The 27067-nt window shown below is 28.8% G+C and overlaps 2 protein-coding genes across 2 annotated transcripts in view; both read left to right on the top strand.

The window, feature by feature from the left end:
* Myo31DF (Unconventional myosin ID) overlaps positions 1-6232 on the top strand; it is a 64862-nt gene extending 58630 nt beyond the window's left edge. The window contains exons 5-10 of the mRNA XM_065499423.1: positions 176-401; positions 479-862; positions 929-1008; positions 1108-2502; positions 3365-3522; positions 3613-6232. Coding sequence (XP_065355495.1) covers positions 176-401; positions 479-862; positions 929-1008; positions 1108-2502; positions 3365-3522; positions 3613-3781 — 2412 coding nt within the window. The 3' untranslated portion in view covers positions 3782-6232. The remainder of the gene's footprint in view (positions 1-175; positions 402-478; positions 863-928; positions 1009-1107; positions 2503-3364; positions 3523-3612) is intronic.
* Positions 6233-22939: 16707 nt separating this feature from the next.
* LOC135952204 (uncharacterized) lies at positions 22940-24297 on the top strand. The gene has a single exon (XM_065502046.1). The coding sequence runs from the start codon at positions 23165-23167 to the stop codon at positions 23960-23962; it is 798 nt and encodes a 265-aa protein (XP_065358118.1). The 5' UTR covers positions 22940-23164; the 3' UTR covers positions 23963-24297.
* The last annotated feature ends 2770 nt before the right edge of the window (positions 24298-27067 follow it).

Genomic DNA, 27067 nt, shown 5'->3' with positions numbered 1-27067 from the left:
TTTTATTGATTTTAAATTGTCCCAAATTTTAAAAACCGGTTAACCGGAAATCAACATTTCAAATAAACCGGTTCGCAAAAAACCGAAATTTCGAAGAAAACCCGGTTTTTCGGTTAACCGGTTTATAAACACATTCAATTATTTAATAATTTCGTATTCTTTATCTTACATACAGCTTCTGCGTGGTGCCAACGACAATGAACTGCGTCAATTCAATCTCGCTAAAGATCCATCCAAATATCATTACATGAATCAGGGTAGCATGGACATTTTAACGGAAAAGTCTGATTATAAGGGCACAAATAACGCATTTAAAACACTCGGTTTTTCAACGGAGGAAATTTCAACTATATGGCGCATTGTGGCAGCCATTTTACACTTGGGAAACATTGAATTTCAAAGTGAGTACATACAACAAAGATAATCTAATGAGCATTGTTTAAATTTAAATATTTGTGTTTTTGTCTTATTATGGCAGTGATTGAGGATGATTTGGTAATCAGTAACAAGTCACATCTTCAGGCAGCAGCCCAATTACTACAAGTTACCGAGAATGAACTGTCAACATCTTTGACCACACGAGTAATTGCAGCTGGTGGTAATGTAATGCAAAAGGATCATAATGCTACTCAGGCTGAGTACGGTAAAGATGCCTTCGCCAAAGCTGTTTATGATCGGCTCTTCACTTGGATTATAACACGCATCAATCGTGCTATTTTGTTCCGTGGTTCCAAGACTCAAGCTCGCTTTAATTCAGTCATCGGTGTTCTTGACATTTACGGTTTTGAGATATTCGATTCTAATAGTTTTGAACAATTCTGTATTAACTATTGTAACGAGAAGCTGCAACAATTATTTATTGGTATGTTCAGCTATACTGCCATTTTTCAGAGGAACCACCAATTAATACTTAATTAATAAATTTCAGAATTGGTTCTTAAACAGGAACAAGAAGAGTACCAACGTGAAGGCATTGCTTGGCAAAATATTGAATATTTTAATAACAAGGTATGGCACTACACTATTTAAAATCTTCTTAAAAACAATTTGAATATGCGTAATTATTCAACTACTTATTTGTATTAATTTTTTTTAAATCGCTTTCAGATAATTTGTGATTTGGTAGAACAACCCCATAAAGGTATGATAGCTATTATGGATGAAGCTTGTCTCAGTGTGGGCAAAGTTACAGATGAAACTTTACTCGGAGCCATGGACAAAAGTCTTAGCAGTCATCCTCACTACAGTAGTCGTCAATTGAAGCCCATGGACAAAGAGCTCAAGCATCGCGAAGATTTCCGCATCACTCATTATGCCGGTGATGTTATTTACAATATTAATGGCTTTATTGAAAAGAACAAGGATACGTTGTACCAGGATTTCAAACGTCTGCTGCATCATTCTTCCAATGTGCACATAAGTGAAATGTGGCCCGAGGGCGCACAAGACATTAAAAAGACCACCAAACGGCCCTTAACAGCCGGCACACTCTTCCAAAGATCGATGATCGATTTAGTCAACACTTTGTTGAAGAAAGAGCCCTTCTATGTGCGCTGTATTAAGCCAAACGATATTAAGAGTTCCAGCGTTTTCGATGAGGAACGCGTTGAACATCAAGTTCGTTACTTAGGTTTGTTAGAAAATGTACGCGTAAGACGTGCTGGCTTCGTACATCGTCAGCGTTATGATAAGTTTTTGCTGCGTTACAAAATGATTTCCCAATACACATGGCCCAACTTCCGTGCCGGTAGTGATCGTGACGGCGTACGCGTATTGATCGAAGAAAAGGGTTTCGGTCAAGATGTTAAATATGGCCACACCAAGATCTTTATACGGTCACCACGAACATTGTTCTCTTTGGAAAAACAACGCAACGAAATGATACCGCACATAGTGATTTTGCTGCAGAAACAAGTACGTGGATGGATTGCACGTCAAAACTACAAGAAAATGAAGGCTGCAATGGTGATAATGCGAGCCTACAAGACATACAAATTACGTTCATATGTCCAAGATTTGGCCACTCGTTTCCGTCCCGCCAAGAACATGAAAGACTATGGTCGCAGCATCCAATGGCCTCATCCTCCATTGGCTGGCAGACGTGCCGAGCCTGGTCTTCATCGCATCTATGACAATTGGAGAGCTTATATGATTCTGCGCAAGTACCCCCGATCGGAGTGGCCACAGTTGCGTCTTCAGATCATTGCTGCGACAGCCATTAAAGGACGACGCCCCTACTGGGGACAACAGCGTAAGTGGGTGGGAGACTATTTGGCCAATTCGCAAGATAACTCCGCTTATTTGGCATACAGTACGAATGTAAAGAATTTGAAGAATCACGATGGCTTCAAATCAGTTCTTTTCTCATCGTTTGCAAAGAAATTCAACAAGCACAATAAACAAGCCGATCGTGCATTCGTCATTACCGATAGTGCAATTTACAAATTGGATGGAGCTAAACATAAGTTCAAGAATATGAATCGCTCCATATTTATACAGGATGTAAGTACATATATTAATAAATTTACAAAAAAATAATAATTTACGTTAACCCAGTATGAATTAATGTTATTGAAATTTATGTATGTCAAATATCAATGCCTCGAGCAAAATTAAGAGCTGCAGCAATACATTTCTTAACGCGCATTTAATAAAACAAATTTTTTTTAAGGTAAATTCGTTCCTAGTTACGAACAAGTAAATTTTATTTGTGTTCATTCGGTTTCGTTTGGTGCCATACGAAATTCGAAAGCACTTTTAATATTTGTTGGCTATTTGCAATGATGCTTATATGTATAACAAAGGTGAAGGGTATATAAGATTCGGCATAGCCGAATATAGCACTCTTACTTGTTTTTCTTTGTAATCAATGTATTTTTACTTATTGTACATTACTGCATTAAAATCTCAATTTCTAAAAAAGTGGACTTAGAGCCTTTGCATGTTAAGCCAGCGAAATAATTTAACTGAAAATGTTTTGCAATATTCCAACGAATATGACTTCAATATGTATGTGTGCAACGATATAATTGGTCAATTCACAAGGTCTCTTATCAATCATATTGTCAAAATGTCCTAATATATCACGACTCGGCTTAACCGACTCTTAGGCATTCGGGGCAGGTCTCTGCTGGTTGGTTACGATAACACAATAAACATAGCATACAGAGTAATATTATTTTAGGACATTTTTTGCTTGAAAGGCAATAAAAACCATTGTGAAATATTATGACATAAGAGACCTTGTGAATTGACCAATTGTATAAATATTTGTTTTGTCTCTATTTCATTTAAAGTAGGCAAAATATATATTCTTTTCTCAGCATTGTTACTTTAACTTATTGTCTGATTATTTTTCCCATAGTTGACTTCGATTAGCATCAGTACGGGCCGTGATCAGCTGATAGTTTTCCATTCACCCGCCAACAATGATTTAGTGTTTGCACTCCAGGGTGAACATGGACCCCTTAAGGAGGATCGTATTGGAGAAGCTATTGGTGTTATTTGTAAAAAATATTACGAGTAAGTTTGCTGCATCCACTTACACATGACTATTGTAACACATTGAAGAATATTATTTATTAATTGTGCTTTTGTGTTTGTCCTTATTAGTATTTGTGATCGAGAGCTTAGAGTCGATGTGTCTTCAAATATCGCCTGTCGCTTGGGTGGCAAATCGCGCACAATTATTATTGAGGCAGCGACCGGTGTGGAGAATCCTAACTTCAGACATGCAGCAGGAAACATTATATTTGAAGTACCAGCCCACTATTGTGTTTAAAACTCATGAAACTTACACGCCAATTTTCCAAAAAAAAGCAAAATCTAGTTAATAAGTTTTTCTTTTTATATAAAGCTGGGCTTTCTTTGTTACATTCTTGTATAATTTATTTTTCAAAAAAATCTTAATGTTTTTCCAATTATTTGTCTGTTAAACTACATGCCTTCTAATGTAATTTTGATCTATGCTGTTTTTCTTTGTATTTTTTTTTAAGAAAACTAATTTTAATGATTGTTAATTATTGTATGTTTAATTTAATATGATATATAGTTTAAGATGATCGTCTATCAATCAGTGGGTTCAATAATTATGTAAAGAAATTATGATAAAAAGTATTAAGTGCATTATTAAAACGTGCATTATTAATTATTATTTAAATATTTAACTATTTATATTAATACTTATATACAACAAACATTTAATATAATATAATACATGCATACATACATACATACTTAGATACTTAAGTACATAATATATAGTAAATAATACAGATATTTACATACACATACATATACATATATGTAAATCGATAACGAAATCACACAACAAAAACAATGATAAACAACGAAAATTAAAGCATTTTATTTATCACATTATTTAAATGATACATATTCATACAACAATACATGCACAAATTCACATGCGATTATATATATATTCTATATATGTACATACACACATATGTACATTCATTAATATGTATGTTGACTGTATGTACTATGTGCATTAGACATGCCCCAGTAAAAATTTTACTTTTTTGATTTCTTAAAAAATATTCCTATTGGGAAGATCCATGTCAAAGCGGACAGCAGTCGGATTTACCATCTCCGATTTTAATGAAATTTACCAATTCCAGGTTCATGCAGTTTTTTAAGGGTGCGAAATAGTAAATAAAACTCAATTTCCCAAAAATTTTAAATGAGTGAAAAAGTACCATTTGTTCTGCGTCTCCTCATTTGAACTATGTTTATTGTTTTGTCATAAAATAATACTTTTTTTGGATTAAAACACAACAACTACTATAATATATTAGGACAATATGACTAATAGCAGACCGTGTGAATACCCCAATTATGTTATAATAAATATAATTTAGGACATTTTTTAAGACATCCCAAACATTACAATAGTTTATTTTAATCTAATAATGAAAAAAAAATCCCATTCAAAGGAAATCTATTTTTTAAGGGCATGTCTAATGTGCATTAGAGTGTCCCTATGTTAGAATAACAAGATACTGAAAAAACAAACAAACTTTTTTATCAGGGGGGAGGTTACTCCCTAATTCGGTTCGAAAGGAAATCATTTCGAATTACAATGTATTTTGCACACAATTTCGAACATTTTCGTTTTCGGATTGAGTTACCCAGTAACCGCCCATATCTTTAGTTCTCTACTAATGACTGAAAATCATGACGTCTTAGTGCATTCTGATGGAAATAAACTGTTGGGAATGCCAAAATTACAGCATAACGAATTAAAGATTACGAAACATTAGAGGCCAACCAAAACTTGTTTCCCTGTGAAGCAATAAAGTCGTTTGAAACAATTTGTTTGAAGAAGTTTTAGTGAAGACTTGATAAAAATTTTAATTTTTCCTGTAATTTCATCAACATATATACAATGTACATCGCTTGAGTTGTATTCCTACAGCTGTCCATCGGGTCACTCTAATGTATAATGCATGTATTGAATGTTATTTTGTTTATTTGTAAAGCACACTATTTAATTAGGAGTACTTAAATTATAAATGTATGTAGTTTATTTACATACATAATAAATAAGAAGTACATACATATATATAGAAAAGTAAGAAACTATTAAAATAGACAATCATCCATGGGGACATTGACTAGTACATTTTGTGATTTCCATGCAAATATTGCGATTGTACGTCTCATTGGAAAATTGTATACAAAGAAATGGTGCCATCCACATACATACATACTCGTACTTATTTATATACTTACATACTATGTACATCCATACATTTGCATAATTATTTCTTCTAATAATGTATTGTTCAACCTTCAAAATGCTTCAATTAAAGAAACATAAATAATTTTTAAATTAAATTAAACCTAATACGGAGAGACCTTTAATGAAACGTGTGCCTTTTTTAATGGAGTGCTTTGATTATTTTTACACACATACGATATAGTACATACCACCTACCTACCTACCTAAACATACGTTGAAAATAAAGTTATTTGATTAAAATGCATTTTTTTCTTAAAATATCTACTACATAAGTATATGCATATGCGAAGATATACATACATACTTACATATGTATGTATGTACACTGTACATATGAACGCTAATTTATTTGTATTTTTTTTATTATTATATGTATTATTAATTTTTGTAATTGTACCAATCAAAATGAATGTAAAATTTTTACAATATATTTTAAATAAACAAATTAGATATATTTTTTAACAGTAATTTTATAACTTGCATTTAATATTCAACATTATAAGAAGGACATATACATCATGTAAAAACCAATTAAAGAAATATGTAGTTTTAGCTCGATCTTGCTTGAAATCTATGTATAGGGGATTTCATGTCAAGTGAACCAACTTTCGAAATCGTTGTCTTCCGATGGGGATGAAATTTGCACCAACAACTCAAGACTTAAAATTTTTTACTTTTTTTTTTTTGAAAGTCAAACTTTTTTTCCAAAATGGAACTCAGAGAGTTCTCGATCGAACTTGTTGAAAAATTGTTTCTGAATTACTATCCAATAGAACTAACCTTGGTGCAAATCCCGATCGGAAGACAATGTTTCTACCTATGTCCGTTATATACTCTGAAACCATCCAACCGATTAGCTCCAAACCGGTTTCATTGAAAATTAAATTTTCTGAAGATGGTTTTAGGAACAAAATACTACATTTGGTTTTTGAAACGATTTGCGAATTTTCCCACACAAACATTTTCCCCAATTTTAAACTTTTTGAAAATTTGTATGTCTTGGAATTTTTTATGTAGGTACCTCACACGATGTGTAGATCCACTAACCGGGTAAAATCAGCATCTCCGGAACTAAAGCTAGCAACAAAAATCCAAATTAATCTGAATTTATGCAAAAAGTAGTCGGTACTTTTTTGTATCCCATATCTCAGAAATTATATTTAAATGGAATTGTTGTCCTTTTAAAAAAAATTCAAATAGATTTTGAAATTTTTTGGAAATTTGAACGTACATACATATATGTAAGTACTTTGAACGTTTTGGTATTTTTTCTTACAAAAATATTTTTTATGTTTTTAATTTTTGTATAATAAAGAATAAATAAATATATATAATATATAAATATTTTTGATTTTGATTGTCGAATTCGAAATACGACATATTTAATTTTTAACTCAGACAAGTATATTTTTACTTTAATAAAAACTGAGTGATTAACAATGAAAATACGATAAAAGTGTTAAATTTAAATAAAAAAATCATTAACAATACGCGATTTGACATTTTGGAAGGTTTTTTCTCCAAACCCATCCGTGATTGCTGATTACGAATATGACTTTGTTCGACCTTCATTGTCACAAAAATTTTCAAGTTAAAGGAAAGTGATTTATTTGCATGGAAGGTAAAAAGAACAATTTTTTTTTTTCAACAAATAAACAAAATGCGTATTAGCGAACGCCGAGTATCCGCTAGATTTTAATATTTAACAAAAAATGTTTCTACCTATGCCCGTTATATACTCTGAAAACATCCAACCGGTTTCATTAGAAAAGTAATTTTGTGAAGATGGTTTTAGATACCTAAACACTGCATTAGGTATATTCTTCGAATTTTCCCACACAACATTTTTTTCCCAATTTTGAACTTCTGAAAATTTGTATGTTTGAAATTTTGTACGTAGGCACCTGTCTCGATGTATGAGTTTTGGTACTTTTTTGTATCCTATATTCCAGAAACACAGCTTTGTACCTTCCCGATATGAAGGAGAGCACTGACCGACCAATCGTCTTGTAGGAGCCCAACAAGGTAACTTTATACATTCCCCCTCCTAAGTTCAAAATTTTAAACTGCAGTAACTCAGTAATTTTTAAGCGATTTTTACGAATCTTCTTCTGTTTTAAACGCAAACCTCATATCTTTCAAACAAAAAAACCCGCTTATTCATAATCAATTTTTAAATTTATAAATGGTTTATAAAACAAAATTTCCATAAAAAATTTTATTTATAAATTTAAATTATAAAAATTTCTAATGAAATTTATGTAAATGGTAAACATAGTTTGGAAGATTCTGCTAATGCTCTAGCTGGATTCCATACACAATGCCATTCAATCCAATTGAATTGCCATTCTCATGCAAAGTCACACAATTTTCACACTTACAAAATATTTATATTTTATTTGATTTTTATCTTCTTATCTATCTTCTATATATGTACTATATAAAAATGAAATGGTCCATGTATGTAATGCCATCACGTGAGAACGGCTGGAGCGATTTGGCTAATTTTTTTTATTCGATTCGTAATTTTCAGGAGATGGTTTGTAATGAAAAAAAAATAAAAAATTACAGCTGAGTCCAGTCAACTGTAATAAAAAAAGCCCCTAAAGTATGCAGTACAAATTTAGATATTTTATTTGCAAATTAATAATAACAGGCAGGGTTGGAGAAACTTGACGAACTAACATTAGTAAATGCTACCGGGCGAAGCCGGTGCGGTCAACTAGTTTCTTATAAATAAAAGTGTAAATTGTAGCGCAAACTTATCGGAGTTGTGCAAATGAATTTCCATAAAATGTTTGACACTTCATTTACGAGAGCCATTTAAGCGTTTACCTGAGGACCCTTAATAATTTTTCCATTGAAATATACAATTTTCATAACTTGAATTCATTGTATGAATGAATATGAAGAAATGCAGTAACAAAATGAGTTCAAAAGGAAAATTTCTTTCGGAATGAAACCACTTTCAGTTCACAAAGTGGAATTGATATTTCTTTATAATTATTTGTTTTTCTAAAATTTTTAATCAATTTCTGTACCAAAAACTTCACTAATTAAATAAATATTTTTGGAAATAATAAATTACACTGAATCTGAAGAACCTAAAAACTACAGACACAATTTTTCAACAAGATCGATCAAGAACTCTCAGTTAGGGGGGGCCAAAATTTTACATTGCTAATTTTTCACCAAAATGTCGAATATGTCCAAGGACTGTAAAATAATATGAGCATTTAATAAATGATTGTACACCATTTGAATTTTAACAATATTAAATTAGCAAAAACATTTTGGAATAACCATATACATTTTGGTGGGCCGATTTGTATGGACAAAAATTTTTCGATATTGTGCCATCCGTTTTTCGATAGCTTTCAGCATGAGGAATAAAAATTATTTTCGAGGCGTCAAAAAATGTTCTTTTATTTTTAGGTTTTTTTAGTAGGTAATAAAAAAATCGTCTGATTTAATTTTTTTTAATATTTAAGGTAATAATTCATAAATTCCTGGTAAAACTGGGAAATTTTAATTTTTTAATGTATTACCTCCTTTTCACTTCTCATTTTTCTTAATAAGAAAATTTTTTTGGAGAAACTTGAAGAGCTAACAACATTGCCTCCTTTTCACTACTCAAGAATTTCCGGTATTAATTATATTAATTTATTTTTTTTATAAAATCCTTTCACATTTTTTTATTTTACTACGACAGGGGTAGCGAAGCGCACCGGGTTCGCATTTGAAAATTAAATTTTCAACATTTTTACCCACCCTACTCCAGTTTTTTTAAAACAGCTGGTCCAAATATTTCCTGATTTTCGCTATTTTTGTTTTATTGGACTAAAAACAAACGTATATGTCAAATAAAATAATTGTTTAAAAATCATTACTGACTACAAAGTTATTTGAATTTGAAAAATAAGGAAAAGGTAATTTTTCGCTAGTTTTTTGGAAAAAAAGTACTTTTTATCTTTTTAATTCATCTAAAAAATTTCTTAGAAGATGTATAAAAAATTTATACTTTTAGCTAACTTTACATCAAATATCCTAAATGAAAAAAAATTGAGAATTTTTGAAATTTTGAGAACATATTGGGCCATCTAAAATGGATTACTATATTTTAATACCTACTATGCGATTTGAGAATTTTTGCCATAAATTTGAATTTTATATAAAAAATTTTCTTATTTTGGATGGACCTGGTTCCCTTTTTATAGAATATTCTCAATTTTTGTTCATTTAAGATATTTGATGTAAAGTTAGCTTTTCAAAAAGTATAAATCTTTTATACATCTTCTAAGAATTTTTTTAGATAAATTAAAAAGATAAAAAGTACTTTTTTTTCCAAAAAACTAGCGAAAAATTAAATTTTTTTAATTTTTTAAATTCAAATGCATATAACTTTGTAGTCAGTAATTTGTTTTTAGTTCAATAAAAGAAAAATAGCGAAAATCGAGAAATATTTGGACCCGTTGTTATCAAAAAAATGGATTAGGGTAAACATTTTTAAAATTTAATTTTCAAATGCGCATATCTCCTAAGCTATAGTTAATTGATAGCTAAGACATAGTTTTCTATAGTGCTTGACGAGGAAATTCTATATATGTATTTATTTTTAAATCAGTGAGCAAAAGAAGAAATAGTATTGTATTAAATATTTAACATACCCGAGATGTCCTATTTTGGGAACCCGTGCCCGCGCCCTTGGTTGGCCCATGAGGTCCTAATTCAAAACTTTAACTCGAAAACACTTCCTCTTTTTGCATGTCAAATTTCATTAAAATCGGACCTACCGTTTAGAAGTTACAGATTTATTTCCCTCATTTTTTTCTACACCACTGTGCAGCGTGAGTTTTAGGTAAAAATAAATTTAAAAAATGGATTCCCCGACCCCAAAAATAGTAAGATACCACAACTTTCTGGGATAATAAAAATAAATATTCATTGTTTTATCAAATTTTTAATGATTTTTTCTTGTTAGTCAGCGTTCCAAAATCACTAACTTCAAATGCGTGTAAAAAAAATCTATCGCTGAACTGAAAAAAAGCCTTGAGGGTTTTGTTATGGAAAACGTAAGCTTTTATTTGCTTACGTATGTATGCAATGCAGTCATATCTTTATCAAGGCAAAGCCTGCAAACGCGTAGTTAAAATTAAAAAAAAAAACTTATACTGCCTGTTTTTACTTTTTCATACATTTTGCGATATGAAACATTACCAAAGTTTACACGGTTGCGTTAAGAATCGCTCGACTTTTTATGGTTGCATTGCATACATACATTTTGGAATTCACCCATATGTATATTAGAGAGACAATCAGTTGTATGGAAAAATGTTTGGTTCAAATTTTGAAGAGTGCCGGGTGGAATATTGTGAAACTAGGCCTTAAAGTTAAGTTTAATTTGAGCCAAATTGGACAACGATTTCTGGACTCGCATCGAGGTCAAAGTTCAGATATATACAAAATTTTACTATTTATATGGAATAAATAGGTGAAACTTGTTAACTTTCTGCATTGTTTTCTAGAAATATGTAGATTTATTTATATTAATGAATATTAAACTAAACATTTTTTTTTTTAATTAACCCTGTATCTCCTTTGGGTCCAAATAATCCAAAAACTGTATAATCGCCAAAATTCGGAAAAAAATTACAATTTTTCAGTTTTTGTAAAAATGTTGCTACTAAATAAATACTTTTGCAATTGAATGCAAAAGAATCGAAATGTGTACGTAATTATTGTTGTAATGAGATATAAATGACAACATTTGGTTAAAAAAATTTTATTACGAATTTGCCAGGCCATTATCGTGTCTAGTGTTTATAAAAAACCGGTTTGTCGGTTAACTGAAAATTGGCTTTTTTTAAAAAACCGGTTTTTCGGTTAACCGACATCGTAAAAACCGGTTAAACCGGTTAACCGTCATATATGTGTAAAAACATAAAATATCCTATAAAGTATACACAGCTTTAAAATTTGTAGTTTTTAGTTGTCAGGAATGGTTAATATAAATAACTATGAATATACAAAAGTGCTAAGTCCATTTTGTTTTGTAAAAATTTCAAAATTATTATCTCAGTCAAATGGAATTGAGTATAAATTTGTTACTAACTATATAATACTAATATAATTATTGATTTTTTTCATTAAATTTCAACCAAAAAATATAAATCAATTTTTTAATTAAATATTTGATAATTTTGAAATTTATTATCACCTCGACTTTCTGATATGAAACAGAAAATGTTACAAGTCCCAAAAAAGGACCTATAATATGCAAACGCACTTCTTCTTACTGTTTATTTGTCATTATAAATCATACCAAATATGTAAGTAATAAAACTCCATTATCAGATCTCATAAATATTTCAAATCATGGATTTTAGAACGTTTTTTGTCTCTCCTGTAATATTTCTGAAAAGGATTTTGTACACTAAGCTAACGAAGATTTAGATAACCTTCTAGAATTATGCGGAATTTAATTTTTAATAGTTTCATTATGTGCAATTTATTCTGAAAAAGTTTTTAAGTAAACCCATCGTCCTCTACTATTTAGAATCATTGAAATTCTTAAAAATATCAATCTAAGGGTCATTATTACAACTTGCCGTTATAGTTAAAGTGACCTTTAAGGGTACCTTTACTATTGCTTAGAGTTACCTTTAACTATAACGGCAAGTTGTAATAATGGCTCTAAATAGGTTTGTATTTTAAGTCATTAGTTTAGGTTTCAAATCAGACCAATAATGTGTGTACAATGAATATAAAAAATGCACAAAACCATGAGATTTCTTAAGTTTAGACATAAATTTTAAAAACCGGTTAACGGAGTGATAAAAACCGGATAAACCGGTTAACCGAAAATCAACATTTCAAATTAACCGGTTCGCAAAAAACCGAGATTTCGATGAAAAACCGGTTTTTCGGTTAACCGGTTTATAAACACTAATCGTGTCTACCGGCACTTGAACAAGAAATTTAGGAAAATGAGCCCCACTGTTACAAATTTTAAGTAAAACCTATTCATAATATTATAGTCCTGGTAATTTTAAATATGGTCCGAAAGTTTTACTAAAATCGGAAAACGTTAACCTTTAAATCGTGAAGGTAATATTTTTCAATATTTGGTATTTCTAATGAAAATATAGCGAAATGTTATATATTTTTGGGCCGATTTTAATGAAATATTGTGAATTCAATTGTATGTGAATTCATAATTAACCCTCTACCCGCAAAGAGTGCCTCAATGCACGCATTACAAAACATCAATTATCTCAAAAAGTAACTATGTATAATTTTTTTTAATTTAACTGTGACTTTAGTTAACATTTCCCGCGAAGGTCGAAATTAGGGTTTTTAATTTCCCGACCTTTTTTGATTCCCGGGATTTGGGAATTTTTTTTCTACATTCCCGTGTACCCGGCTATTCCCGAAATATATAATGATACTGTAAATTAGGAATATTATAGCCAAATTTCATATAAAAACTTAGTGTTGTAATTATTATATATCAAATCTTCGAATTAATTAATAAAATTTGAGCTTAATTCACTAAAATCTTAATCCGTAATTAAAAAATGTTAGCCTTTCATTCCATAAATCCCTTCCTAATATTTAATTTTTTAGATGCATTCCAAAGCCTTTGTTTAAACTGAATTAATTTTAAAGTAACAACATTAATTAATTTTAAAGTAAAGTAATAACAGAATTTATTAAAACTTTGAGTGATTAAATTTTTGTTAAATCAAATCATTTCCAAAATTAATTAACAAAAATTGTCTTAAACATTTTTAATAAATTTTTGAAGTTATTTTGTTATGGATTTGAAGAAGTAATTTAAAGAAATTAGAATGATTCAATAAGAAATAAATTCTATAAATAATGAAATCTCTTTTTAAATTTTCATACGAAAAACCCCAGATAAATAATAATAATAATAAGCGGTCTATTATTGCCAAGATATAAGCAAAAAACTTTTCAAAGTTTTTTGGTGAAATAAAATGATTTCTAATTTGCTTTCTGTGTATTTCTCGACTAAAAATCCCTGGAATCGGGTAGTGAAAAATTGCCAAAATTCCCGGGAAATTTGTACCGGGAATTCCCGGGATAAAAACCCTAGTCGAAATGCATTCTGACTTTTAGTTTTTGTTCTATCAGCTGTTTTGTGAGTAATTTTTGCACGTGAAAATTTGTGTGTCATGTTTTTTTTTAAATCAAAGTTTTACTAACTTTTAGTCGCCAGATCTTTTAAAAATTTTCGTTATTGGTTCTTTTTCATTAGTTTTTTAATAAAATCGTATCATAATTGTTTTTTAGACCTAAACCTCCAACAATGCCCTTAGGCACTCTTCACATTTTACACCTGGTGCCTAAACGTAATTTGCAAATTAGTTTCTGATGGCTATTCTGAGTTTATAAAAAATTATTCGACAACTTTTTTTTAGCTATTTAAAGTTTGCGGGTTAGAGTGTTAAATCGTATAGCCAATGACTTACTATAAATGTGATGCATGACATACATCCTTTATGTAAATCTCCAATTTTACATATGGGCATTTCCACGAGAATGACAACCACAACTGAAAAAACAAAAAGCCTTGAAATTATTTTTCAAGATGATTTGAATAGGAGAAATCACTAAAATGTTACTATGTGAAAGTATTTAGAGCTTATTACAACATTTTAAGGCCAACAATAATAGTTTAAACAGAATATATTTAATTTTCTAATTTAATTGGTATGTTTTGGGCTATGATTGCGGCGAAAACCTAATGCTCCTAATAAGCATGTAGTATGACTCTGATTGCTTTTGTTTGCTATTGTCAAATTGTTTATTAAAACCGAATATATGTATATTTTCTATTTAATTTTTTAGTTTTTGTATTCATATACTTAGAGAATATATATTCTTTTACTATAATAGAAAAATCTGCCACGTACGAAATTAAATTTTATTTATTATAAAATCATCTAGAGATTGTTTTTATTTAAATATGACGGCTTGTAAAGGAAAAATATTTGGTTTAGGGTCATTATTACAACTTGCCTTCATGTTTGAAATAGTAAATGTTAACTTTAAGCAATAGAAAAAGGTACCCTTAAAGTTAACTTTTACTATTTCTAACTTAAAGGCAAGTTGTAATAATGGTCCTTAGTCTAAGAAATTAAAAGAAAACATAACGACTCTCACGATTCGCAAATTTTCGAAAATACTTCCATCACGTACGATATATCCATATTTCGCTCGATATTTTGGACAACAACGTTTCGTAAGAACTTATTATTTTTTAAAAATAAAGTACCCTCTGAATGGAATATAAAGACCAAATTATTTTTTAGATACTTTTATTTTTGCAAAATATATTCCACTCTATAGGTGTGCAAATGTCACGTACGATGTCATGGAATTGTCCATATGTATTCCAAATTACCTATAAAAATTATTTTCATTACTTATACAACATTGGCCATTACGTGCTGGTATGCCAAAAATTTCGCCAAAATGAGCTATATCCCTAATGTACTTATCTATTAACATATCTACATATTTATTAACATTTTGAAAATTACTGCTAATTACAGTTTCTGAAGACATTATTATATAAATTTAATTTCTGAAAAGGTACTCACAACGTTGTTAAAGTAGTTTCTTTGGAGTTCTTTTTCGGAATATTTATTTTGTTAAAATTATATGTATATGTATATAAAAAAACTGTCATTGGTCATTCACTTACAATGAACAAAATAAATGAGCTTCCTATTTATAATATGTACATACATAGTATATTTAAAATAAAAAAAACTGTTGTTACCCTACACTACCATCTGTTGGTCTGTGTGTCAAAATATTTGTATGTCATTCTAGGAAATTAGCACAGAAGTCTCGATTATTTATTTTATTCTTTCAATATAAAGGACAAATAATAAAATAAATATCGATCAATTCAACAGTTTTTGCGCACTCCAGAAAAATTTTAAAATTACACTTCAGTTCTTTTGTCAAAAGTCCACAGATATTATCTATTGATATAACTGAACATCACTTAATAGTTTTAAAAGCATTTTAAAACAAATTCTTATGATTTTGACCAAATTCGATAAACACATAAAGTAAATTTTTTAATTGAATTTGAAAAAACATTTTTCGAATCTACTTCATAAAAAAACTTATCAAAAGGTAAAAGGCAATCACGCAAAATTATTATATGTTCTTAAAGAAAGTTTTTTTTAATAAAGAAAAGAGTTAAGTCACCTTTTCGCCCAAAAAACAGCAAAAATCTACTATTTTTTTAATAAATTGAAAATCGTTAATTTTTGGATCCATAATAGATATTGACCTCAAATCATTTGTATATTATTACTAATTTATTTGTCTAACTAACAAAAAAAATTCGAGTCCATTCGGCGAAAAATTACGCCCAATATTTTTAAAAGAGCGGGCCAAGGTATGACCAAATTTTTAAAATTTCAATTTTTAAATGCCTATAACTCGGAAATTATAAAAGATAAAAATCTTTGAAATCGGATAGGAAACAAAAGAATTGCATGTGTTTAAAAATTTTACTACTTAGAGCACATTGATCTCATTGTCTACATTTTGTTTATATGATTTTTTTTTTTCGATTAACTGAAAATCGATTTGAAAATGAATGTAGAAAGTCGTTCCTAATATAGATTTAATTTACAGATGTAATTTTTTCTCTGCTCCAACATGCTGCTTTTGCAGATCTATTTATTTAAAAATAGTATATAAATTACAATTTTTTGTATTACCGTGATTGGGATTTTTTATTCATGTATATAATAATAAAAACAAATTGTAAAATACTTACTGTCGCCAAACTAGACAATATCGTTCTCGAATGTTTTCCGCTCGATTAATGTTTGACTAATCTTCTGATATGTAATTAGATCGATTCCCTTTTCCAATATCATCTTACGATAATAATTTTATTTCTATTACTAAGATTCGTATCGCATATCTTAAAAAACATAATTTTGTATTTTCTGCAATTTTTCCTCAAATACAAAATTATGTTTCAGACCTCTATTAAGTATAAATCGTTTTAATATAAAAAGTTTAACAGTTTTTACAACAAAAAATTTAAAACAAACAATTAAAATTTCCCCTCCCAAAATCTTTAGCTGGATCCGCGCCTTCACTTAGTGTTTTTTAAATGTTTTTAACTGTTTAATATCCTTTTAATCGAATGGAACGTGATGATATCGATCTAGTCAAAACCCCTTGACAAATCTAAATACTTTTAAACTCATGAATTTTAATGAATCAGAAAATGATTTCTAAACAGAAATTAAGTACCTGCGGTATGTATAAATTAATTACACTTTGTACAGTAACTAAAACATTCGATTAAAAATAAAATTTAAGAATAAAAATAGTTTAAGATATTTTTATAATAGGATGGCCACAAAAGGTATGTAAGCATTCCCCACATTACTTTTATTGTATTGTACATTTGTAAATAATGTACTTTGTAAATCTGATCTCATGCTCAATAAATTAGTATAGAAATTAATAATAAAGGATCGAATAAATTAGGCTGAATATTTTTATTTTATACACAACTGCCTTTCATTGATTTCCATTCATAATAATTATAAAAAAAATACATTAATTTTACAAATTTCTTCATCATTTTTAAATTTAAAACAAATCTACATACACAGAAAAAAGTTTCAACATAAATATTATGATTCGAATTCATGATTTCAATTCATAACATTTATAAATAATTTCTTAAATAGTATGATTTTTTTTAATATTTTATGTTTTGAAATAAAATCTAGAAGGCTTGAAAAATATAATTTCAATTTCATTTTTATTTTTATGTTGTTCAAAAATGTTTGAAATTATTCATGGAAAATTTTTAGTTTTTTTATGATTTTCAGCTAAGAGGATGAAATGCTTTTATATTTATGAATGTTTTATTATGTTTAATGATAATTTTTAAGTTTCAGATATTCTCCTTTTTATCTTAAAATATTGGCCAATATATGGCTATTATGCAAATATTCTTGCACTAATTCATTATATAATACAATTACAATGCAATTTATTAAAAAAATTAAGTAAAAAAAGCAAAAATTTCCGTCATGTAAAATTTTATAATATTTATGAACATGTTCTTATTTTGAATGAAATATGTTTGGGAAAAAAAAGTCAAGTTCGATTAATAATATTTATTACAAAATTCATTCCAATTATGAATTTCTTTTTTCTGTGTAAACATAGTTCAAAAAGTATTATTATTTTATAACTTATTTGTTTGAAACCAAACAAAAATTTGTTTAAACTAGAAAAATAGTTTAGGACATTATGACAATACGACCTAATAGGAGACCGTTTGACTCCCCCAAATATGTATGAACAAATTCATACTCACAATTAAAAAGTTTTGGAAATAAATTTCAATGTTAAATTATATAGAAATTCATTCCAGATATGAAATTTTGTTTCTATGTATTTTTAATTTTTTGTATTAATATTAAAAAATAATTTAAGTTAATTTTTCGAAGAAAGAGGAAAAAAATTATTTTTATTAATTATTAATAGCGTACACATGTACTGGGTTGTCATTGAATAATCGAGGAATATTAATTGATAATAAACAAGTAAGAAACCTATATTCGGCTGTGCCGAACCTTATATACCCTGCACCAAATTATTTTTTAAAATAAAAATTTTAAATATTTTTAGGTAAATAATATTTAAAAATATTTAAAAAAAAAATGTTTTTGAACATTTAAAAAGAAAAATTTAGTTTTCCAATTTTTTTCGATTTTTTTTTCGATTTTTTTGTTAATTTTTTTTACTTTTTAAATTTTTTTTATTAGTGAAAAAAAATTTTTTGGTAAAAAAATTCGGCATAAAAAATATTTTTCCCGATTTTTTGATTTTCATTTTTAAATTTTTTTTTAATTAGTGAAAAAAAATGTATGAAAAAAAATTTTTTTGGTAAAAAAAAAAATTCGGCTTAAAAGATATTTTTCCCGATTTTGACCATTTATAGCAATGAACTTTAAAATATCTACCATTAGATATCCATATTGGTTATATTAATGACTTAATAATTAGTGTTTATAAACCGGATAACCGAAAAACCGGGTTTTCTTCAAAATCTCAGTTTTTTGCGAACCGGTTAATTTAAAATGTTGATTTTCGGTTAACCGGTTTTTAAAATTTGTGACTAAAATTAATAAATCTCATGTTTTGGTGCATTTTTTATATTCATTGTTTACACATTATATCAAACATTTGGTCTGATTTAAAACCTAAACTGCTGATTTACAATATAAACCTCTTTAGATAAAACTTTTTAAGAATTACAATGATTCTAAATAGTAGAGGATGATTAGTATACTTAAAAACTTTTTCATAATAAATTAAATTAAAATTAAATTCCGCAGAATTCTAGACGTTAAGCTAAATCTTACTAATGATTCATTATAAACTTAGGGATGATTTTACCAAATGTTAAATTGACAACCTTCTTTCAATAAACCTTCTTTCAATAAATTTTACTTCATTAGTGTGTTTTGTTCTTAAAATTTTAGTTTTATTAATCATTTCGTTCGTTAGCTTAGTGTAAAAAGTTCTTTTTTAGAAAAGAAATCCATGATTTTAAATATTTCCGAAATCTGATAAAGGAGTTTTATTACTGAGATAATAATTTTAAAATTTTTACAAAATAAAATGAACTTAGCACTTTTTATATAAAAATGAATCGTTTAATCGAATACTATAAATTTATTTTCAAGTTAAAGTTTAAAAATAAAATAGATTACATAAACAATAAATTAGAGAAAAGAATCTCAAAGAAACAAGACTAATAGTTAATAAAATGATTCAAAATTGGTTGCAATGGCAATTTTATTCTATACTCATTTTCCTTCCAATCGACTTTGGATTAACACACCAAGAGCAGAACGTTAAGAAACTTAACTTAAAAATAAAAACCTTGTAAATACGAAAGGTCTGGGTAAAATTATCTGCAATAGAGTTGGAATGATTTTCCAATTAAAAATAAACGACAAAGATTAATTTATATCCGTTATAATCCGTCAGTTAAAAAAATAGTACAATGTTAGAAATCGATTAAAATAAACAAGTACAAATTTGAATTTAGTTACAATTATTATGGTTTGTAACGTTCTGAACACATTATTATTAAAAGTAATATAATTTCTCTCTTTTGTTTTTGTATTTTTTTGCAAAAGATTTCAAAACTTTGCAATGTTTGTATCGAAATCGTATGTCAAATATATTTTTCTATTTTCCATAATACTTTCTTAAATGTTTTCAAAATTTTTTTTTACATTTGGCCATCTCTTTTTTATAAAATTCTATTTGGGGGTTGCGCATAATGTCCCACCACATTAACCTTTTAGCTTGAAAACTACATTTATATCAATTTATCACTCCAAGTTTTGCTACTTGTATATTGATGAAAGGTATGCAATTTGGAAATTTTACATTTCATAGAGGATTTATAGGTTCAGCGAATATATCGCACACCCAGTTCAAAAGTGACACAACTCAAAATTTTAAATTTTCAGAAATCGAAAATAAATATATACCAATTGAAACATAATGAAAGACATTAGTGTTTTTTGTAGCCACAGTTAACAACAACATAATACACTGATATCTTTTGTATAGATAAACAAGTGTATTGTGCATAGTTTAAGCGTAAAATTCATTGTTCGGGTTTATAAAACCCGACAAATTAATTTTGAGTTGTGTCAATTTTGAACTGGGTGTGCGATATGAAACATTAATCGTCACTTTTGAAAACAATTGTATTCCGAATCATCAATTTGGATTTAGATGAAAACACAGTATGTACTATCGAACAAACCCATAGACTTGTAAATATGGTGAGATAGCGTTTGAAGAAAATACTGTTCCGCACTCTTCATCGACATCTCTCAAGCGTTTGATAAGGTATGGCATGCTGGTTTAATATACAAATTGAGTCAAAAATATACAATTGAGTCAAACACACATAAGCTGTTGGAAAGCTATTTAACTGGTCGAACATTTAAGGTTTAAGTGGGAAACTTTTTAAGTACTGCACAACCCATTGAAGCTGGATTCCCCCAAGGCAGTATCCTGGGACCTTTTTTATATTTGATATATTCGTCTGATATGCCAACTAACATTCGCACTCATACATCAACATTTGCCGATGATACTGCTATTCTAAGCATTCATGAAAACCCTCAAGAAGCATCGTGTTACTTACAAAATCACATATTTGAAATAGAAAAATGGTTAAAACAATGGAAAATTAAAGTCAACGAGCAAAAATGTACTCACATAACATTTACATTGCGTAGAGAATCATGCCCCCCTTATTCATATCAATAACCAAACAATAATTCAACAATCGGAAGTGAAATACCTTGGAATACATCTCGATCGTCGCCTTACATGGAAAAGTCATATAGATGCAAAGTTGACTCAAATGAAATTGAAATCAATTCAAATTAATTGGCTTATTGGCAGAAACTCTACGCTTAGTTTAGATTGTAAACTTCTACTTTATAACATGATCATAAAACCGATATGGTGTTATGGCATACAGTTATGGGGCACGGCCTCAGCGTCAAATGTAGAAAAGATCCAAAGACGCCAAAACAAGTTTCTAAGAATGATCACAGTTGCCCCCTGGTATAAAAAAATGCGAATATACACAAAGATCTAAACGTGCCCCTTGTAAAAACTGAGATCACGAAGAATGCAGAAAAATATTTAAAAAAGCTTGAAATTCACCCAAGCCCATTGGCCCACAACATATTAGATAACCGTGGCCACACTCGATTGAGAAGAAGGGACACAGCAGACCTAATCTAGAAGGAAGAATGCCAATTTAACCAAAACAACCATGAATGCAAAATTTTTCGTCCGGCACTGGCTGGACTTATTAAATAATAATTATTAGATATAAGATTTGTACCACTTATTGTTAGTTCATTAAATAATGATGATACAATAAATAAATGAAAATTGAAAAAAAAAAATCTTTTGAGAACATAAAAGCCTTATTTTCAAAACGGTGGTCCAAGAGTTAAAAGCGATATAGGTAAAATTTATATTTTAATACCATTTTTAAATATCTACATATAAATATTTTTATTCTGAATTCAGTATATCTTTACATTCAAAATCTAATTTTTTACGCCACTCTTTTGTTACTAAGAAAATAGGAAACTATTTTTTAATTTTGCTCAATTCGATATAAATGGATTCAAATTATTATTTTATGGCAATTTTTAAAACGGAAACATAAATATTCTAAATTTTTTTCACAATTTCTTAACAATAAAATTACTCAAAAAAGTTACACATAAACTAACATATGAATTAACTCCTATGTTGTACAAATCAAGCCGATAGCCTATGCTGCTAGTGCTTTTTAACTTTAGATTTATTGTAATTTTAATTATAATAAATAAATAAATAATATTAGCCATAGATAACATAGAGCGGAAATTCGAAAAAAACTCAAACAATAAAATTACTCAAAAAAGTTACACATACGAGTGTTGTTTTTGTTTTCACATAGTTTTTTTTACTAATACATTCTCACCACTTAAGTTTTTGACAACTAAATTAGGTCTTTGACAGGAGAGTTTCCGCTCTATGTCTATTCTCTATGGTTGGTAGGCTTTTAAAGGTGAGCCTGAAGTTTGGCTTAAAGTCAATACTTCGATAATAAAAAGTGGAATGCCGAATGGCCTTTATTTAATTAAAATCTGGACGATTGCAATTAACATTAAAACAATAAACTAAAAGAACAAAAATAATTGTTTTCTGTTATTTTCGAGAGGTAGTGTGTACAAAATGTTAAGAGTGTCTTCACATAATAAGTGCATCATAAATGTTCGGCTATGATTGTATTTTACAACAAATTAAACTTTATTTATTGTTGGTAACATCAACAATTTGTTTGTATCCTTACAAACAGGGCAGTCCTAATGTGCTTACCATGTATTTATAGCACCAGTACCGAGACAATTTCGTACCAACTACGTATTGCAATAAATGCTTAGAATTGTATTAGCGCCAAAATAAATTCTCTGATCGACTGATAAAAATAAACAAATTAGAAAAACGAGAAAAACAAACAGGCAGTCAGTCGTGCACAAAAATCAATTGAAACGATCGAAATATTTTGATTTGTAATCATTCTAATCGTACATTTTCAAAATCAACATCCACGGCATCTACATCGACGATATCAACCTCAAGAGAATTGCATAAAAAAATACTAACGTTTATTTAAGAATTTCCTATTCTGGTGAATATTCGTACAGAAAATATTTGAGGTCGGTCATTTACTAGTTCCGAAAACAAGCAACTAAATACAAATTGAAGATGGCTTCAAAAATCGACTACAAGAAAAAACTAATGGAGTATAGAAAATCGATTGGAACCAGCACTACTAAAACGGTGGCATTTAGAGAGCAAAGTTCACAACCAGATGAAGATCACCAATTTCACTATACACATCAACTGTTGCTGCCAACGCAGCGACATCACCAACAACAGTTAGCATCTCCTGATATAGAGTCTGTTGATGAAATTAGAAGAAGTGCTCCAAGAGAATCAGCTAGTTTTAAAACGCCATCGCCACAGCCGCAGTCAGATATATTGCCAACACCTGGATATGTAAGAGAAAGCAGTTTTCTGTTTGATCCCATCGGCCGGTACACTAATTGGAATAGTCATCATGCCTTATTGGCCTCACAGCCCTGGTGTTGTATTGGAGATTTAATGGATTTTTGTGATAAATATGAATTCAAGGCCATCAGTGTGTCCGATGTACAATCACATGCCAATATCGTTAGAGAAGTTCGTGCTCTACTTAGTGGGAAGGCACCATTCGATATGCGTCGACGTTTTCCAGGCAACATTCGCAACGAAAAAAATCTATTGGTGTGTATCGGTCGTTGTCCCAGTGTCGAATATCACTTGGAGAGAATACTGACCGCATTTCGACGGCCATTGAATAAACTTTCTACGGAGAAACAAAATATTGCCAAACAAAATTTCCACTTAGCCATACGGGAGTTACACCTAGATATATTGGCGCGTATATCCGAAATTCGCCTGTACGATCGAATGGTATTTGAAAAGGAATTCCATTTAAAGTGGCAAGACACTTTGGAATAAATAATATAATTTTTTAACTCTGCCCAATAAGCATTTTTACTGGAATTCAAGTTGAAAGCAAGTGTAATTCAAGCCTTGAATTATAGTCAAGCAATTGAATTACAGTTGTATTACACTTTATTTCAATAGCATTCTCCAGTAAAAACGGAAACATAAAATCAAGCCACATGTTTTTTGTTTGAAAAATAAATAAATTTTCAAATATTTTTCATGTTTAAAGTATAATTACATTTGCATTCAAGTCGAATTCCAACAAAATGTTCAAGTGCTTGAATTTTTGGGGCTTTGGTGCTTACTGGGTGAAAACTAAATTTATTTACATACATACATATATTTCTACCAAACTCAGTACAATTTTGGTGTATTATTAAATTAAATAATAAATTAACAACAAAAAAGTACCCACAACATATTTTTTAATAATTTATTATTTTTAAAAATTAATCTAAATAAAAAATCTAAGTTACAAAATATTCTAAAAATATTCTAACATAACACTGTCCAAGAGCATTTTTGGAACAGAATAGCGACCCTATAATTCTGAGTAGATATTTTTTGTAGAACTAACTTATATTACTTAACTTAGTCTGACGTTTTTTTACAGTGGGTCAAATTTTAATTTTTTTGATCGAGGAGAGAATTATACTAACTGGAAAAAATGTTGTAAGTTAATGTCTGAGAGAATTCTTATGGTCAGAGTTATATTGTGGAATTTATGGGGATTACTTTTGTGGAAGATCTTAACCCTCTATCTCCGCTCTTTAGCTCTTTATACAAAAGAAACAATATAGGGACTTTTTTGTGAAAAAACGTAAAATGTTCGGCCATTTTTACTTGTTCCAACTTTGGATGCGTGTAACTATTTATAGGGACAAGAACTGTTAGCAAGTTGTTTTTATAGTATTTGAAATTTTATCGCAAATATAGATGATATTTAAAAAAAAAAGTTCGAACCTCCGTAGGCCCGACATATCTAAAACAAGTAAGAGAGCTATATTCGGCTGTGCCGAATCTTATATACCCTTCACCAAATTATACTTAAAAATATTTTTTTTTAAATATATTTATTTAAACAAAATCAAAAATTTTTTTTTTAATGTTTTAAAATTTTTTTAAAAAATTTTTTTTTTTCCAAATTGTTTTTTTAATTTTTTTTTAAAAAAGTTTTTTTAATTTTTTTTTAAAAAAGTTTTTTCAAAATTTTTTTTTTAAATTTAATTAATTTTTTTGGAAAAAGAATTTATGACAAAAAAATTCGGGTTAAAAAATATTTTTTCCCATTTTGACCCACTGTAGGTCCAACTTACTATGGTCTTATATACGTCGTTGCAAAGGTCTGTAAAATATCTATCATTAGATATCCATATTGTCTATATTAATGACTTATGGGGTCGCAAATGAAAAATGTGGAAATTACAAACGGAATGACAAACTTATATATACCCTTGCCACTCATGGTGAAGGGATTAAAAATAAAAAAATATCGAGCAAAATTAAAAAAAAAAATAAACCAAAATAACTCTTGACCTAAAATTGATAACCTTCATATTTATAAATGTTTTTTTTAGATCTTATCTAGAACTATTTATATGTTAAATATCAGATTCAGATCAGAAATAGATTTTTGGTGATTTTTTTTTAAATGTGAGACCCAAGGTCTCACATGTGAGACCCAATTAAGCGTAAAGAGCTATATTTACAACTTTGATATCTTTGGTGACCCCCACTGAAATTTTTCGCCAAAAATGTTCGTGGAATATTTTAATCCTTAAAAGTCCTCTTTGAAAGGACTTTTTTGGATTTTCTCGAAAAAAGGGTCAAATTGACCCCTAAAGAGCGGAGCTAGGGGGTTAATATGTTCCAGAAAAATTATCCCCATAATTCCATATATAAAACTGAATTCTATCAGACATTAACTTACAACATTTTATTCAGTTAGTATAATGCTCCCTTTGATAAAAAAATTAAAACTTTGACCCACGTAAAAAAAAATTCAGACCAGCTGGACTATAAGATAATTCTACTCAACATGCCTTTTCAAAATTATAGGGTTGCTATTCTGTTCCAAGCAAAAAGTCTCAATTTGTTGAACAGTGTAATGAAATAATCAAACAATTCATAATATTTGAATTTAAAATATTTAATGTTACATATCATAAATTATTTATAGATTTTTGGTAATTATTCGAACTTTTTATATATATAATTTGAAAGTAAATTTTTAATTAGGCTTAAGTTCATTTTTATTATAAGTTATTTGTAATAATTCAAAGAATATCACTGAATACTAAAATTTTAGACAACTGGCAAATTGGAATGCATTTTCTACCCTGCCAAGGGCGTCATCAACAATCTTCATTGTCAAGGTCTATTTGTAAATATCATCTATTTAACTTACTATTATTAGGAATTAGAATATGGGAAGCCTAATTCATATTTATATTATTTGTAAATTAGACGAAATTTCAAATATTTTTATTATACAATATGTGTATTCTTATTATTACAAAATTATCATTTTATTAGTGTTGCTGTAGTCAACCTTTGGTTAACAATTTAGCTATGAATGTTTTTTTGTGTTTTTCTTTCTTTCTCCTTGGTGTTGATTCATTGAATCAAACTGGAGATTGAAAATTGATTTTAGTCTTTTTATTGTGCCATGTGTATATTTTATTTATAGATTTTTGGTAATTATTCGAACTTTTTATATATGGGGCATTTCATGTCAAGTGAACCAACTTTTGAAATCGATGTCTTCCGATCGGGATGAAATTTGCACCAAGGTTAGCTCTATTGGATAGTAACTCAGACACAATTTTTCAACAACATCGGTCGAGAACTCTCTGAGTTATAGGGGGTAAAATTTTGATAGATATCCCACTCGCATCCCACTAAGGGACTAAAAATATCTTAAAGGAATGGACCTAGGCTTTCTTTTGAGCAAAAAAAAAAAATTAAAAAAGGGCCCATATTGGAAAAAAATTTTGATTTTGCAAAAAAAAATTAAAAAATTGTATGTCTTGCGTTACAAAATATTTATTTTGATAGATATCCCACTCGCATCCCACTAAGGGACTAAAAATATCTTAAAGGAATGGACCTAAG

Source organism: Calliphora vicina, chromosome 2, assembly GCF_958450345.1.
Source record: "Calliphora vicina chromosome 2, idCalVici1.1, whole genome shotgun sequence".
Classification (NCBI taxonomy): Eukaryota; Metazoa; Arthropoda; class Insecta; order Diptera; family Calliphoridae; genus Calliphora; species Calliphora vicina.
The sequence above is the reverse complement of the archived record's forward strand: the minus strand, read 5'-3'. Positions and strand labels throughout refer to the sequence as shown.